The sequence below is a fragment of the Uranotaenia lowii genome, chromosome 2 (genome assembly GCF_029784155.1).
Source record: "Uranotaenia lowii strain MFRU-FL chromosome 2, ASM2978415v1, whole genome shotgun sequence".
Classification (NCBI taxonomy): Eukaryota; Metazoa; Arthropoda; class Insecta; order Diptera; family Culicidae; genus Uranotaenia; species Uranotaenia lowii.
The window spans coordinates 315,205,989-315,222,121 of NC_073692.1; the positions used below are offsets into that span (position 1 = coordinate 315,205,989).

Sequence of the window (16,133 nt, forward strand, 5' to 3'; positions counted from 1 at the left end):
ATACATATTGCTGCCATCACTGAAACTTTTTTAAAGCCGGACAATAACTTGAAAAGCAATGCTTTCTTTCAAATTTTGCGAAATGATCGACTTGATCGACAAGGTGGGGGTGTAGCTATTGTCATCAATAGTCGTCTCAAATTTAGACTTCTTCCTTCTTTCAATACAAAAGTCTTAGAAACAATTGGAATTGAATTAGAAACTTCTATGGGGAAAATTATAATTATTGCCGCATACTTGCCTTTTCAATGCAGCGGTGAACAGAAAAATTTTTTGAAGGGAGATTTACAAAAACTCAGTAGAAATAAATCTAAATTTTTTATTATTGGTGACTTTAATGCAAAACACCGATCTTGGAATAATATTTCATCAAATTCTAATGGGAATATTTTATTTAATGACTGCTCTGCAGGTTATTATACTGTTGAATATCCTAATGGGCATACTTGTTTCTCTTCGATTAGAAATCCCTCCACAATTGATTTAATTCTAACGGATTTAGGCGAGCATTGTAGTCAATTAGTTACTCATGCGGACCTCGATTCAGACCACCTTCCAGTAACTTTTTCTTTATCACAAAGTCCCATTGAAAACCCTTTAAAATCAACTTTTAACTTTCAAAAAGCTGACTGGGAGCGATATAGGAATTTCATTGAACGTAATTTAGATGTAAACGTTCCACTGAATTCAATTGAAGATATTGATTTGGCTGTAGAAAATTTGACAACTTCAATAGTCAATGCTAAAGCCGCTTCAATACCTAAAGTTAAACATAAATTTAACCAACCTTTAATTGATGATGATCTTCAGTTTTTGATACGACTGAAAAACATTCGACGACGCCAATATCAACGTACTAGGGATCCTTATTTGAAATTTATTTATTGCGACCTTCAAAAAGAGATCAAACGTCGTTTAAATTTCATTCGTAATGAAAATTTTGCCAAAGCAGTAGAGGACATAAAACCCTACTCAAAGCCATTTTGGAAATTAACTAAAATTCTTAAAAAGCCCCAGAAGCCAATTCCTACTTTGAAAGACGGGGATAAACTTCTTTTAACTAATGCAGAAAAAGCTCAAAAATTAGCCCAACAATTTGAGTCTGCTCATGATTTTAATTTAAACGTTGTAAGTCCAATTGATGCTCAAATTTCCCTTGAATTTGATGATATTCTTTCTAAACAAAATGTATTTGAAAGTTCTTGTGAGACAAATATTGATGAACTTAAATTAATTTTCAAAAAATTTAAAAATATGAAAGCCCCGGGGGAAGATGGGATTTTCTATATTCTTATAAAAAAGTTGCCAGAAAGCACTTTAAATTTTTTAGTTAAAATCTTCAATAAATGTTTTCATTTGGCTTATTTTCCCAATAAATGGAAAAATGCCAAAGTAACTCCAATTTTGAAACCTGGAAAAAGTGCTTCAGAGCCTTCAAGTTATCGACCAATTAGTTTGCTTCCTTCTTTAAGTAAACTATTTGAGAGAGTTATTTTGAATAGAATGATGATTCACATTAATCAGAATTCTATTTTCCCTGATGAACAATTTGGTTTTCGTCATGGACATTCTACTACACATCAACTTTTGAGTGTAACTAATATGATTAACGCTAGCAAATCTGAAGGATATTCAACTGGTGTTGCTCTTCTTGATATTGAAAAAGCTTTTGACAGTGTTTGGCACAAAGGTTTAGTAGCTAAATTAGCTCGATTTGATTTTCCTGTATATCTCACCAAAATTATTCAAAATTATTTGACTAGCCGAACCTTACAAGTAAGCTATCAAAATTCATACTCTGAAAGGACCCCCATTAGAGCTGGTGTCCCTCAGGGTAGTATACTTGGGCCAATTTTATACAATATTTTTACTTCTGATCTTCCTGATGTACCAGAAGGAAAGGGTAGAAGATTGTTTGCTGATGATACTTTGCTTTCAGCCAAAGGTCGAAATTTACAGGTGGTACGCAGTAGATTGCAACCAAATTTAAATTCTTTTTTGAATTACTTGAAAATGTGGAAAATTTCTCCTAACGCTTCCAAAACTCAACTTATTTTATTTCCCCATAAGCCAAGAGCAAATTTTTTAAAACCTAATGAAAATCATTCCATAACTTTCAATGGGGTTTCTTTAGAATGGTCTGATCACGTGAAGTACTTGGGACTTACACTTGATCGGAATCTTACTTTTAAAAATCACATTGAAGATATTCAATCTAAATGTAATAAATACACTAAATCTCTTTATTCTCTCATCAACAGGAAATCGAAGTTGTGTCTGCGAAATAAGATTCTTATCTACAAACAGGTGTTCCGACCAGCGATAATGTATGCAGTTCCGATTTGGTCTAGCTGCTGCGCGACGAGGAAGAATGCCATCCAGAGGATTCAGAACAAGGTTCTGAAAATGATTTTGCGGCTTCCACCTTGGCACAGCACCGAAGATCTTCATCGGATTGCGGGCATGGAGCCTATCGAAGAGATGGCCAACAAAATCATCTCCAACTTCAGAGGCAAATCGATGCAGTCTTCCATCGCAGAGATTCGTTCTCTTTACGATTAAGTTAGTTTTTAGGATATAGTTTAGGCTTAAGTTTATATATAAATATTTTTTTTTTCTATACAGGATATTCTCCTATAAATCAAATAATTTATTGCTATAGCAAATTTAAATCAAATAAACAATGTTTAATATTTACTAAATTAAAGAGTTGAACTGATCATAATTGATCTGAACACTTAATATACTGTAATAATATAACTTGAATGTAATGATTAAAAGGCTAATAAAGACTTATTTAAAAAAAAAAAAAAAGTTGCAACACAGCTTCTCTGACGAGTTTTTGTTTCGAAAGAGACAATCTATTTTCTTCTTGGTAGGGTGAAGGTACTGACAGTTGAACTTATGAATGTCTGAATTTCATTTAAAAAAAGTTACTACATTACATTCACCAATTGTAGGCGCTCCTACCCTTCATCAAAAGTTTATTACACAGAATTCTTGGAAACATTGCGTGCTTTTTTATTGCTTTTTGACCACCGAAGTGGAATAAACTTTTCGGTTCAATTGGCCGAATTTGTCACAATTTATTATACCTACAATTAATAAGCCGTGTGGAATAATTGATGCATGTTGTGGTCAATGTTTCTGAAGCAAAAAACATTTTGTTGAACCAGTCAAAAAAAGGAAGATAAGGTAGAAAACAAACTTTTGTAAGCCGTCTTTTGGTACCAAAACTTGATGAATACGAGAATAATATTTTTAGCATTGAATTATCTAATGCACTGAATGTATATAACACTAAAGTGCGAGTGCTGCTGCTCGCCTTCAAAAAGATTAGTGCAACATTGTATTGAAATCCTAACTCCTACAAAAGCGACAATAAATCATTCAAGATTTGACCCACTATGATATGCAAAATTCGTTACCGTAAAATTAATAAAACTCCTGTTGACACACACATAAGTATTGTTTTTATTAATCCATCAAATCAGATTTACGCGGGTTACGGCCAGTATTATGACAGTTTAATTGACTTAGCTCTACGTGTGGTTGCCTTCGAAAAACCGTTCTCCTCGAGCTTTCGGCAAAATCGCAAAAGATAACCCTCGAAATGCTCAAATCAGATTAGTGTCAGTGGTTTTTTTCTTTTTCGTTTTTTTACGGAATTTTTGCGGCTCGATTTCTTCAAGCAAGAACCCGTAAAAAACCTAAAGCCATACCTACAAAAAAGGTTTCAAATTCTAGTTTTATTGAAATCTGATGGCGTGACCGACGAGCGCATGAATGAAGCATGTTATGTTGACCGCGGTCTCTGTTGGTTGAATTAATCCAATCGAAGCTCAGTGATCACGTCTCATTGATTGGGCTGCTATCGATTAAAAACTAGTTCTGGTTCTGGTGTTTTTGGTATGGTTCACCTAAGATTAAGATTTCGTTCTGATCAGCTTATAAATGGTTCAATTTATGTTTGACTACACGTTACTAACCATAATTATTTCTACCTTTATAAATATTTATTGTATGTAATAATTGCTCAATTTTTCATATTTTTTTGACGTCTGCATTTTACACTTTAAAAATCTGTCAACAGTTCATTCCTCAAAGAAAAGTTCAACCTTTCGGTATAGTCGCAATTGCTCAATAGCATAAATTTGCCCAGGTGCTATAAATACTTTGGCGAGAAAACCGACTAAATCAAATTTCGTGCCCGACCATAAATACCAGCATCACGAATTTCTGCTGCTGCTGCATCGCCTCCGTCAGCTTTGTGAATCATATTTCCCGAGATGCACTTCAGTCTTCAGTCATCAACTTCGTGGCAGATACCTGCGACAATCATTGAGTGGGTTTTATGCGATATTTATGTTTCAAAGGGTTGTCCTATTCGCTACACGGTGCTATTGAACGGCGGTAAAAAAGAAATAAAAACGGATAAAACACCTAAAATACCATCGGCGAATCAAAGCTACTACTTTGGCTTGGATGAACAACTGACAGGCAAAATTGACAAATTTTCTATCCTAGAAACCGTGATTCTCAAAACAAATTGCACCTTATAAACTTATACTTGAAAAATGTATCTTTCCTTCCAAATGAAAATTAAAATAAATTTGATTTACGGGGCGTGTGAAACAGCTCAGTTTTCAAGTCAGTTGCCTACTGAGCCGATGTCTGCGAGTTCGAGCCCTAGTATAAACATTTAACTCAGTTGTACTGGATAAGCTTTTCAATAACTGTCCGCTAACTGCAACGTTGATATATGTAAACTCGCGAATGTCATTGGAATAGTAAAACGATAATCATCACAACAATAAGAAACTATAAATTAAGAAATTTGAAAGCTCAAATTACGGTTCAAATATCTTTTTTTTCTTTTCCATCGCACTTGATTAGTCAAATGAAGAATTTTCACTTATACTCAAATGATATTTGAAAAGTCAAATTGATTTTCCCGTAGCCATTTTTAAGGTGAAACTGTTTTGGAAAATGTTCTGCAAGAGAAACTGCAAAGGACTGAACAAAGAAACCAAATTATTCATTTCAAATTAAATTAGCCTTAATCAATTTGACAATCAACAGAACTGAGATCAGAATTTAATACACAGGCGCCAGCATAACAACATAGTTACCCTCACTGCAAATTATTAAATTTGTCGTGTTAATTTATGCTGAATTTGATGCCCAAAACTGAAGTAACTGACATAAAATTAATATTTTTCGAAGGTACGAATTCCTAAAGGCATAATTTTCCAAAGACGTAAATATTGAATTACGTATATTTTCATATGAATATTTTTTCTTCTTTTTTCAACATCTTAAGAATGGGTGAGTTCTGAAATTTGCGCTTTTGTAAAAAAAAGAGTTGAGAATTAAGAATTTATTTGAATTTTTTTTTTTAATTTTTGGACGCGTGATCTCCGATAGTGCAACACAGTGTCATGTTTTGTTGATCTTTTTATGAGTTCTCTACTATTTTGATCATGAAATTTGACAGCTCTGTGCGCTTGGAAAATTAGTTTTTCCAGTGATCCATTGGAGGTATTGATTCTGATTATCTTTTAACTTTTCCTCTGTCAGCATTTATGTTTTTTTTTTTAGATTCAAGAGCTGACTGTAGTGAGTACACTACACAAGTTTGATTTTTCCGTTCAAAACGCAGATTGTTTGCCTATTGGGGGAGATAAGGGCATAACGAGCACCCGGGACATAGTATGCTCTCTTTTCCACGAAGACACAAAATTTCTCAAATAAATTTCCATGAGGAACAGTTTTGTAGTCCTTATAGTATTAATTTTTCAGCAAAAAAGAAATCTCCTCATCATCTTCACAGAAATATAAAAAAAACCAGCAAGGTTCTCAAGTGACGAAAATATTATAATTTTTGAGCACCCGAAAATTAGCTCTTATGATCGTTAAATCATCTTAATCTATAAGATACGCACTGTAACATGATGCACACATTGTTCCTCAATTTTCATCATCATTAAATTTTAGATTTTCCACTATAATCAATTTTGAAACGCATGTTTACTTTAACTTGTTGACTCGAGGCGTACAGAGCACAATTGATCGGGGCACGATGAGCATTTTCTGCTGTAGCATTTAGCAGCCAATTTAACTTGATGAAGTCAACTGAATTATAGAGCCACAGCTTGATTACTTTACATCTGAAGATTTAGCCTATTGGTTTATTCTACAAACAGACATACATTTTTCTGTTATTGCTTTGTTTGGTGGAGCTACGACTCACGGTTTAGTGCAAAATGCATCGATCATGAATGGTAAATGAAAAAAAAATCACCTCGACCAGGAATCGATCTCGAGTCCACGGATTACCGCTCCGACACCTTTAGCTCTATGATACAGTTGACTTCATTCAAAATTCATGAATAGTCGTATTTGTTGGGAATTTTAAAACAAAGTATTCAAAAGATTTTCAATGAACAAAGTGTCAAACCAGTCATTTTGACTAGTGCGGTCTGTATATTATGGCGCCAGCACTAAATTTAACTTCGGAAGTCCGGACTTCCGAAAGACTTCCGACAAAGAAAAGTGAAGTACTAGATTGTCGGAAGAGTTTTGTTGCCAGTTCACCAGCGACGCACACAGGGGTAAAGCATGAAAAAGGCGATCAATACTATTTTCTGCCAAAACTATGCGTTTTGGACCTATAGTGTCTTCGAGACAAATGATCAACATTACAAGAGCTATAAAACTAGTTTTTTGAAAAATTGATTAATCCACCTAGAAGTGAGTTAGAAAAACTAACTTTTTCAATATCCATTTTAGAGCTATATTGTCTGAGAAAAGTTTTTAGCTTATACCAATTCTATCAACTTTGCTTAAAAAGTCATTACTGTATCAGTAATCGTTTCAAAGTTATGACATTTTTTTAAAATACCGTCAACTGGGGCAACATGCAACAATTTTCAACTTCATTGGCTTCTAAAAAACTTATGTTCACAGTTAATCTTACCTCTTTTGCATCAAAAGTTTTAAAGATGCTGGAATATCAAATTGGCGTAGTTAGAAAAATTATAAGTTTCTTCAGTTAATTTTAATTTTCTAAAAACATGCGATTTTTTCCCTCCTTAGATAATGGGGTAACTTGCAACAAACTTTGTTTTTAATGAAAAATGTTATGAACACTTACAAAAATTTATAGTTTTTAATATATTGGCGATGCGTTAAAGACCATTACGCATGACAATACCAATTGCAGTAGTTTTTGGGTCTGTTAAAACTAATTTTCACATTTTTTCTGAAAATAAGGATGCTGCATACATTTAGGGGTTAAATAATACTACGAAAAATTCTAAAAGCTAAAATAATAAAAATAAATGTTTGGATGAATGAAATTTCAATGTTCACAAACGCGTGATGCAAAACGTTCATATTCCTACACATGGAAACGAGATTTACAAGGTATTTCTTTGATTTGCATTATGTTGCATTTTACCCCAGACACCTAACTGAATTTTAAAAATATTTATTTAAAAAAATTGGGTGATTGTTCGAAAAATATTTTTAGACCAACAATGTTGATACAACATGAGGAAACCAGTAAAAAGTTTGTAGATAATTTTATCAAGCCGATCCGTCATACTGGGTAAAGTTTTTTTCGGCATCAAAAAATGTTAAAATTTGTACATTTATTGCCCGATTTTTCAAATTTTACATAAAAATAAAAAAGTTAAGAAAACTAGCTTAAAATGTGAGAAATTATGTCATCATCATTTTGTTATCATTAAAAGATAACTTTATTACAATACATTGAATTAAAAATTGATTCAATGTAGTGTTATATAAAAGTTGCATCGAACCCCGCTGTTGCATGATGCCCCGTTTGACGGTATCATCAATTTTTAGTTTTTTCAAATTAACTATTTTGCGAGTGATTTTTCATATAAAATATGTTCCAGAGAGTTTTAGAGACAATAACGTTGCACACTTTTGCTGAATAAACTGTATAAACATTTTGAAGTTTAAGCGAGATATCTTGAAAAAACTTAACAAAAATAGTCATTTTTTACTGGTTATATCTTCTTAGTTCGGACGAGTTCGGTTACATATTTTACAGTTTTACAATCAGAAAAGTATCACATTTCAAACAATATACAACTCAAAGTGGCCAATTTTGATCTTCATAGTGTAAATGTCAATAAAAGTGAGCCAAAAATGAAGTTTTTATACTTAGGTAGATTGAGAAATTTTTCAAAAAACTGATTTTATAGCCCTAGGTCTAAAACGCATAGTTTCGGCGGAAAGTAGTTTTGATAGCCTTTTTTATGTTTTACCTCTGTGTGCGACGTTTCTTAAAATTTTGTTAAAATTCAACATAGTGTTAATGAAGTCATGAAACTTCCAAAACACAGTAAAAATTTCAGATCTTGAAAACCTGATTTAAGAATCAAGTTTTGCCAAACAAGATGAAATCATCTTTGATTTAAAATAATAACTACAAAAATATGAAATTTTTTTTTATTTCATTTGTTTTAAGAAGGTGTAGTAAGGCAAACCGGCTCAGCTAGTATATAACTAGAACTATAAAAAACACGAAGTATGAAATCTGATTTGAATTATGGACAAATCAGTCATTGGCTTTCATGTTTTTTTACCGATTGATTTTTCTAAAAAATGATCAACTATCTGTCTTCAGATCGTCATGCTCCAAAATCCGAAGACATAGATAAATACTAACGGCTTATTTTCAATTATGACACCTGAATCCTGATGAATTATGCATTGAAGCATATGCAGGATAAAATCATAAAATCCACTGATCGAATAAACGACAAATCCGAATTGCAGTGAGTTTATCGTTCCGATTTAGTAGGTACCTTTTTCAGTCCAGTTTTGCATCCTCCAAAACCAGCCGGCATAATTCACAACTCGAAACATGGGAAGTGTGAGAAAAATAATTCATGAAAGAAAAAAGAGTTACGTCTATGGGCTACCCAGGGTCCTCCTCGGTTGATCATTCACTGTAAGCTCCAACCGCAACCCTTTGAAGCTCGTTTTGCTTTGGAAGCGCTAATCCGGGAATTGGATTTTGTGTGATGAGTATAATGGAAAGGGCCGTGATTTAGGGGGCTGCGCATAAACTTACTCAAACAAGATAATTCTTCACACTTCGAGGAGTCAAGCCAACAAATGGACAGCAAAACAGTAATAACAGCAGGAAAAAATATGATGCATTTACCCGGACAGCTGGTTTGAGCAGAGATGATTTAGGTCGAGACCTACTAGAAAAACCACGACTAGCATTTGTACTCAATGGATATTGGATAATGGGTCTGGTTTGATTTTGTAATTGGAAAGAAAAAGGTTGGGAAAATAAATAGCCTGCTATTTGATCCTTGTATACAGTACCGTTTGGTTCGAAATGGGAATTTTACAAGCAATAACCGTTAGGTAATCGGGGTACTCTTGGTCTTGAATAATCGCCCCAGCTATTTATTTTAAGCCAAATTGCATCTCATCTCATTTTTTTAAACGATTTCTCATGTTTTACTGATGATTTTCATTTTGAAGCTTATGTAATCTAATCTTCCAGTTTCGATACACAAAAATGTTAGTAAACGATCCTTATGAGATGTTTTCTCTTTTTTCCCCAGATAACAACCTAAGCGAAAAACCAAAGTACCCGGACCCGGAAAAGGAAGATCCGGACTACATCGAACAGTACAAAGGCGGCGGAAACGAAAACGACGACCAGCCTCGATATCGCCAAGATTCCCGGGAGCGGCAGATTTCTCCGGCACCGCGTGATCCCTTCAAGGAGATCTCCCCGGAACCGCCCTCGGATCTGGAGCTACGGCCCTGTCCGATCTGTGCCCGCAAATTCGTTCCGCCCTCGCTGGCCAAACACATTTCCATCTGCGAGCGAATTCAGACCAAAAAACGCAAACCGTTCGATTCGTCGAGGCAGCGCCGCGAAGGTACCGAACTGGCGTCCTATCTGCCAAAGAACTTCGGGCTGCCCCAGGGTCATCCGGCGGCGCGGGTTTCGCCTCCGAAAACGGTAAGTCCTGAGCTAAGTTTAGATTTGCTACGTTTCGGTATCGGTTCAAAGTTGCAATAAGTATGTCATTCATGGTATAAATATGGACATTATACGAAAGATGGAGATTGCTTTAGCTGTCCTATTCCTACAAAGCGAACGTTGAAAAGGAAATTCAAGAAAAGGATGCAAGTCAAATTGCCAAAATATAATGCAAATATGATTCACTTTAGTATGCCGAGACAAATAAATCACAAATGTGTTCCAAACTCATGCACAGAAGGGTCCACTCTTTTTTTTATGTCTGCTCTTTGATAAAATCAATTTATTATTTAAGAAATTTATACCTTCTTTTATAAATCCATTGTTTTACAAAAAAAAAGGCTCATAAAAATTTTCAAAATTAAAATATGTGGTGAATGTTCAAAAAGTTGGTTGATACATTTCTTAGTACGTCACGTAATTTTTAGCTCTTTTGCCAAATACTTAAGTTATATGTCAAATACTGCGTTTGGTAATCATCTTTGGTCAGTTAATATCAAGGGACTGAAACGACTGTCAAATCACATACAAACAAACCGTACTGACTTTTTGGAACCAGAACGTCAGTTCCTCTTTGACTTCAATGGCAATATGGTACCAAAACGTCAGTGCGGTACTAAGATGTCAGTACGGATTTTTTTTCTCTTTCAGCCCCTTGGTTAATACCGGACTGTTCATAATTCTATAGAAATGATATGAATGCGCATAGTCATTTCAATCTTAAACTTCTATAAGTTTGACTCTGATAATATTTTTTGTTCAAATTTTCTATTAACAATAGATTAACATTATATCACACAATCATGTCAGAATATTTGAAAGGTAAAATATTTTAGGCTTGCACCTAAAAAAGGGATTTTTAAGAAATTTCTATAGAAATTGTATATCTATAAAGTATCCAAGCATGAGGTTTCTGTACCTTCAGTATGACTAGGGTTACCAGATTGCCTGGTTTTATCCGGGTTGCCCGGATTTTATAGAAAAAGCCCGGATTTTGCACGGATTTATTCACTTTATTTGGTAAATTAAAAAAAAAACAAATTTTGTTGTAATTTTTTTTTTTATTTATACCGCCAAAATGAAATGTTTTGAGCAAATTTAATAAATTGAGTATGAAAAATGATTATAGAAGCCTAAAATACGATTTAGAATGTGTCGACCTTTTTATTTTTAACAGATTAATTTATTTATTTATTTAACAATTTTTGCAGATGCTTCAAATTATTTACAGAGATTAAATTACCCTATCGTAGATTTATACACAGATTTCGACAAATTAAAATCAAATTCACTAGCAACATCGTTAAATTTTGCACAACATACATCTAAAGGATTGTTTCGACCATATAGAGTTCGTCGGTGGGAAAGTCTTAGTAATTCCTGCGACCGGATTGTTCTTAAAGGAGCATTGAACGGCAGGAGTGACAGCATTTCGGGACAATCCAGGTTATTCTGAATGATGTCGAAAATGAAGAGACGTTGTAGGAGATGACGGTACTGGTGTGAAATCATTTTAGGGTGACATGAAATAATTTGGATTTTAGATAAATTCAACTTTTTATGAAATGCTAGTACATATAATGAACACATGACTAGGTATACATTTTTTATTCTACAACTGGAAACGTTTGAATAACTTCAATGAAATGAAAAAGGTTATTTTTATTATTTTAAATATTATAAAAAAGTCCCAGATGTTCAACCTGACATTCAGCTAGATGTATCTATTCGAATGTTCTATTTTTTTTAACACAAGTGTAGGCTCTGTTTACATAGACTTCGTAAAAGCGTTTGACAGTGTCCCGCACAAAATACTGCAACTCTTCACTCTTCTGTAGGCCGACGATCTGAAGATTTTTAGAAGGATTTACAGCACTTGAGACTTTCTCGTCCTGCAAGCTGACATCGCTACATTAGAGAGCAGGTGTCAGATGAACGGAATGCAGGCAACTGCAAAAAAGTGCAAGATCATTAATTTTACCCGATCAAGAAATGTTAAAAATTTTGACTACCAGCTATCCGGCCTCTGTTTGGTAAATGCAAAATCTATTCTTGATTTAGGGGTTAAAATCGACAGCAGGCTCACCTTCGCCGAACACATCGCGCTAACCGTGGCAAAGGAATTTGCAGCACTCGGGTTTTTCCGCCGAAACACAAGGGACACTTATGCACTGAAAGCCATCTACTGCTCGTCCGTTCGCAGTATCAAGGAGTATTGAACTCATATTGAACTGCAGCGAACCTTTCATTTTGATACCTTACCCCACCGTGTTGACTCCGCATACATACTGCAATGTGTATATACGTTTCCACGAGGACACTTCGGCGACGCCAGTTCCTATGGATACCCTACCACCGTACTGTATATTATATGGCCGGAACCATCCAATTGATAAATGTTGTGAACGTTTGTGAACTCATTTTAGTGGGTTGTGCCAACGTAAGAACTTTTAACTACATAAATAAAATACGACGTATTACAGGATACGACACTTAATGTTCTTATTTTATTTTATTTTATTTTTTTTATTTACATAGTATACCGTCTCACGACATAACTTGACGAACATAATTCCTATAATTCACTCGGTCCATGGCAACCGTTCTCCAATTTTTCGGGCACCCCACGTTAGCCAGATCACGCTTCACTTGGTCTAACCACCTTGCTCGTTGCGCCCCCGGTCGTCTTGTTCCTACCGGATTCGTAGCGAACACCTGTTTTGCAGGACAGTCGTCCGGCATTCTCGCAACATGTCCCGCCCAGCGTATCCGGCCAGCCTTCACCACCTTCTGGATACTGGGTTCGCCGTAGAGTCGCGCGAGCTCGTGGTTCATCCTTCGCCTCCACACTCCGTTCTCCTGTACGCCGCCAAAGATGGTTCTTAACACTCGTCGCTCGAATACTCCGTGTGTACGCAGGTCCTCCTCGAGCAATATCCATGTCTCGTGCCCGTAGAGAACAACCGGTCTAATGAGCGACATATACAGGTTACACTTCGTGCGAGGGCTAAGTCTTCTCGACCGCAGTTGCTTGTGGAGTCCATAGTAGGCACGACTTCCGCTGATAATTCGCCTCCGGATCTCACGGCTGGTGTCATTGTGTGCGGTCACCAGTGAGCCGAGATAGACAAAGTCTTCGACTAACTCCAGCTCGTCGCCGTCGATCGTGACCTTGTTATTACTGAACAAGCGGGTTCGGTCGGTCTCGGATCCGCAGGCTAGCATGCACTTCGTCTTGGACGTATTAATCATCAACCCTATCTTTCCTGCTTCGCGCTTCAGTTTGCGGTTGTTTTGAGGCGAAGGCAAAATTCGTAATTTTGTTAATAAATCCAATGTATGCTTTATTACAAAATTCCTACAAATATGCAGAGACAATTAATTTAAGGAAATATCAAGAGAATGTTGCGCTTACGTTTAGTGAATTCGTGCCTCGCAAGGCCTCGCAACGATTTTGATACTCTGGCTAGAGCTGATGATTTACTTGGGACCTGTGGCGTTAATGATATAATTTGAGGTTAGCTTTAGGATGAAGTGTTGTTTCCTGATCACCTTACCGTAATATGAACTAACAATCAGAGTTCTGATAATAATAAATCCTTCGATTGTGCATAAATGCGACTTGTGTCGTGTAGCTATTAAATAGTAACTAATTAGATATGATATGACAATTGAATTCACGTATTCATAATCTACTCAGTGATACGCGGGAATGAGTTTAGCGAGGAGTTGTTTAGCTGAACTAGTACACAGCTCTTTTTGCCACCTAGACTTAAATTAATCAAATTAGCATTTGGACAGATGGATAAATTTACGTTAAGCTACCTCTGATCACTGATAACAACGTTAAATCTATATATATAAAATAATATTATAAAGAACACTTTATCTGAGCACACGCGCTTCGACTTTCGGCCAATCAGATCTTCCTTCTTTCCTTCTAGCTCCGTCACTCCTCCAAACGCCCTGTCGTCTTGTCGGGCTTGACAGAAGCGAGTGACAAGCTCCCGGACTTGGCTTTGACGTTTCGGGAACTAAGGGCAAGGGGCTCGTTGATTTGGTTGGCGTTATCAACAGTCCCCCCCGTAGTGTACGGGAGACGTAGATTCTCGCGTACTCTATCCGTGTCGCCAACATCTAAAACAGCGAGCTTTGCTACCGGGCGTTCGTAAATTCCGCTTATAGTCTGCACCACTGCTTTCCGAGTTCTTCCATCCGGTGACGCTATCGTCCTTATAACTCGGCCCTTCGGCCAACAGTTTCTGGGAAGATTAGGATCTACGATGACAGTTATGTCCCCCACTTCAATCGGTTTGACTTCAGAGAACCATTTTGAACGGCGAGTGAGTGTAGGTAGGTAGTCATGTACCCACATTTTCCAGAACACGTTAGCCATGAGCTGTGATAGCTGCCATCCTTTCTTCAACGCCAGGGCGCTGTCGTCAAAGGGAACAAATGGTTTCAATCCATTTGAGGATCCTAAAATAAAGTGGTTAGGAGTAAGCACCGGTGAGCTATCATCATCAGTCGGCACGTAAGTAAGAGGCCTTGAATTTATCACGTTTTCGATCTCGATGAGCATATTTTCGAGGATCTCTTCGGTCGGGGCGTGATTTGGTTTCAGCTTGGCTAAGTTCGTTTTCACGCTTCTAACGAGCCTTTCCCAGGCTCCCCCCATGTGGGGAGAGGCTGGTGGATTGAAGGACCACTGCGTCTCCGATGTTACAAATTCTTCCATAAGTCTGTCTTGGTTAACATTTTCTAGAGTGCGTTTTAACTCCTTATCGGCTCCGATGAAATTTGTCCCTCTATCGCTGTAAATGGTTATAGGGACGCCACGCCTGCACATGATGTTGCGTATGGCTAAGATACAAGAATCAGTCGTCAATGAGCGTACTAGTTGAAGATGAACTGCTCGAATTGTCAGACAGGTAGCCAGAACGCCCCAGCGCTTCTCCTGTTTTCGACCGTTTTTAATAATCATTGGTCCGAAATAATCAATTCCTATATAAGAGAACGGTCGATTGAACGCTGCAAGACGACATAGTGGTAGGTCGCTCATCAACGGTGGCTGTGGAGTAGCACTATCGTTTTTGCACATCTGACAATTTTTACGTACTGTTTTATAAAGCGCTTTCAAGCCTCCAATGTGATAGCGTTGGCGAAGCTCATTTACAACGGTTTGATGGTTTTGGTGATGGTAGCGTACATGAAAGTAGCGAACGATGAGGGTAGTGATATGATCACTTCTCGGAAGAATTATTGGATTGCTAACATCAAAGGATGCAAACTCGCAAGCTAAGGTTCGTCCACTTACTCGAAGTAACAAATTATCGTCCAGAAACGGGTTTAGTTTATGAAGCGGGCTATTTTTAGGAATATTACGTTCTAGGATACCAACCTTATGGTTGGATAGAATTTCGATCTCATGTTTATAGACTTCTTGAGCGTAACGGAATAAGTAGATTTCGGACCTTTGAAGCTCAGCTTTGGTAAGCGGCCCGGTGGTGCACGATGCACGAAGCTCCGCGTCGGTCAGGGGTCCGGTAGAGCTCTTCCTGTTCAGTCGACAGCTATTTAGATTTGAAATATATCTGAATATGAAGGAGGTGCAACGGAGAAGTTTATTCCACGATGAGAATTTTTGTGTAGGAATAACACTCTTGTCCGGGGACGCTGCATGGCACAGTAAATGCGCACGTAGCTCGATCTCTGTTTGCTCGATAGGTTCTTCAGGCAGCGGCCATTGGCTTGACGGAAGCCGAAGAAAGGGTGGTCCTTGGAACCATCTACATGTACTACTTAGGTCAGGATTTTTCTTCCATTTTGTTCCTTCATCTGCGACATTCAGTTTTGATGGTATCCAGTGCCATTCGGAGAGTTCAGATAATTCTAATATTTCGCTCACACGATGAGAAACGAATTGACTGTATCGTCTATGATCGGCTGACATCCAGCTAAGTACGTTTCTCGAGTCGGTCCAGAAGAAACGTTGATCTACTTTAAACGAAATATTTTCGCAAACGGTTTTGGCTAGTCTGGCTCCTATTAAGCTGGACTGTAGCTCAGATCTTGGAATGGATAG

General features: G+C 36.8%; 1 protein-coding gene across 10 annotated transcripts in view; it reads left to right on the plus strand.

The window, feature by feature from the left end:
• The window catches only part of LOC129747718 (serine/threonine-protein kinase pakG), a 287,373-nt gene that overhangs the window by 243,862 nt on the left and 27,378 nt on the right, over positions 1-16,133 (plus strand). For all 10 annotated transcript variants that reach the window (XM_055742052.1, XM_055742053.1, XM_055742057.1 and 7 more), the window contains one exon: positions 9,621-10,027. In XM_055742052.1, the coding sequence (XP_055598027.1) occupies positions 9,621-10,027 (407 nt within the window). The remainder of the gene's footprint in view (positions 1-9,620; positions 10,028-16,133) is intronic.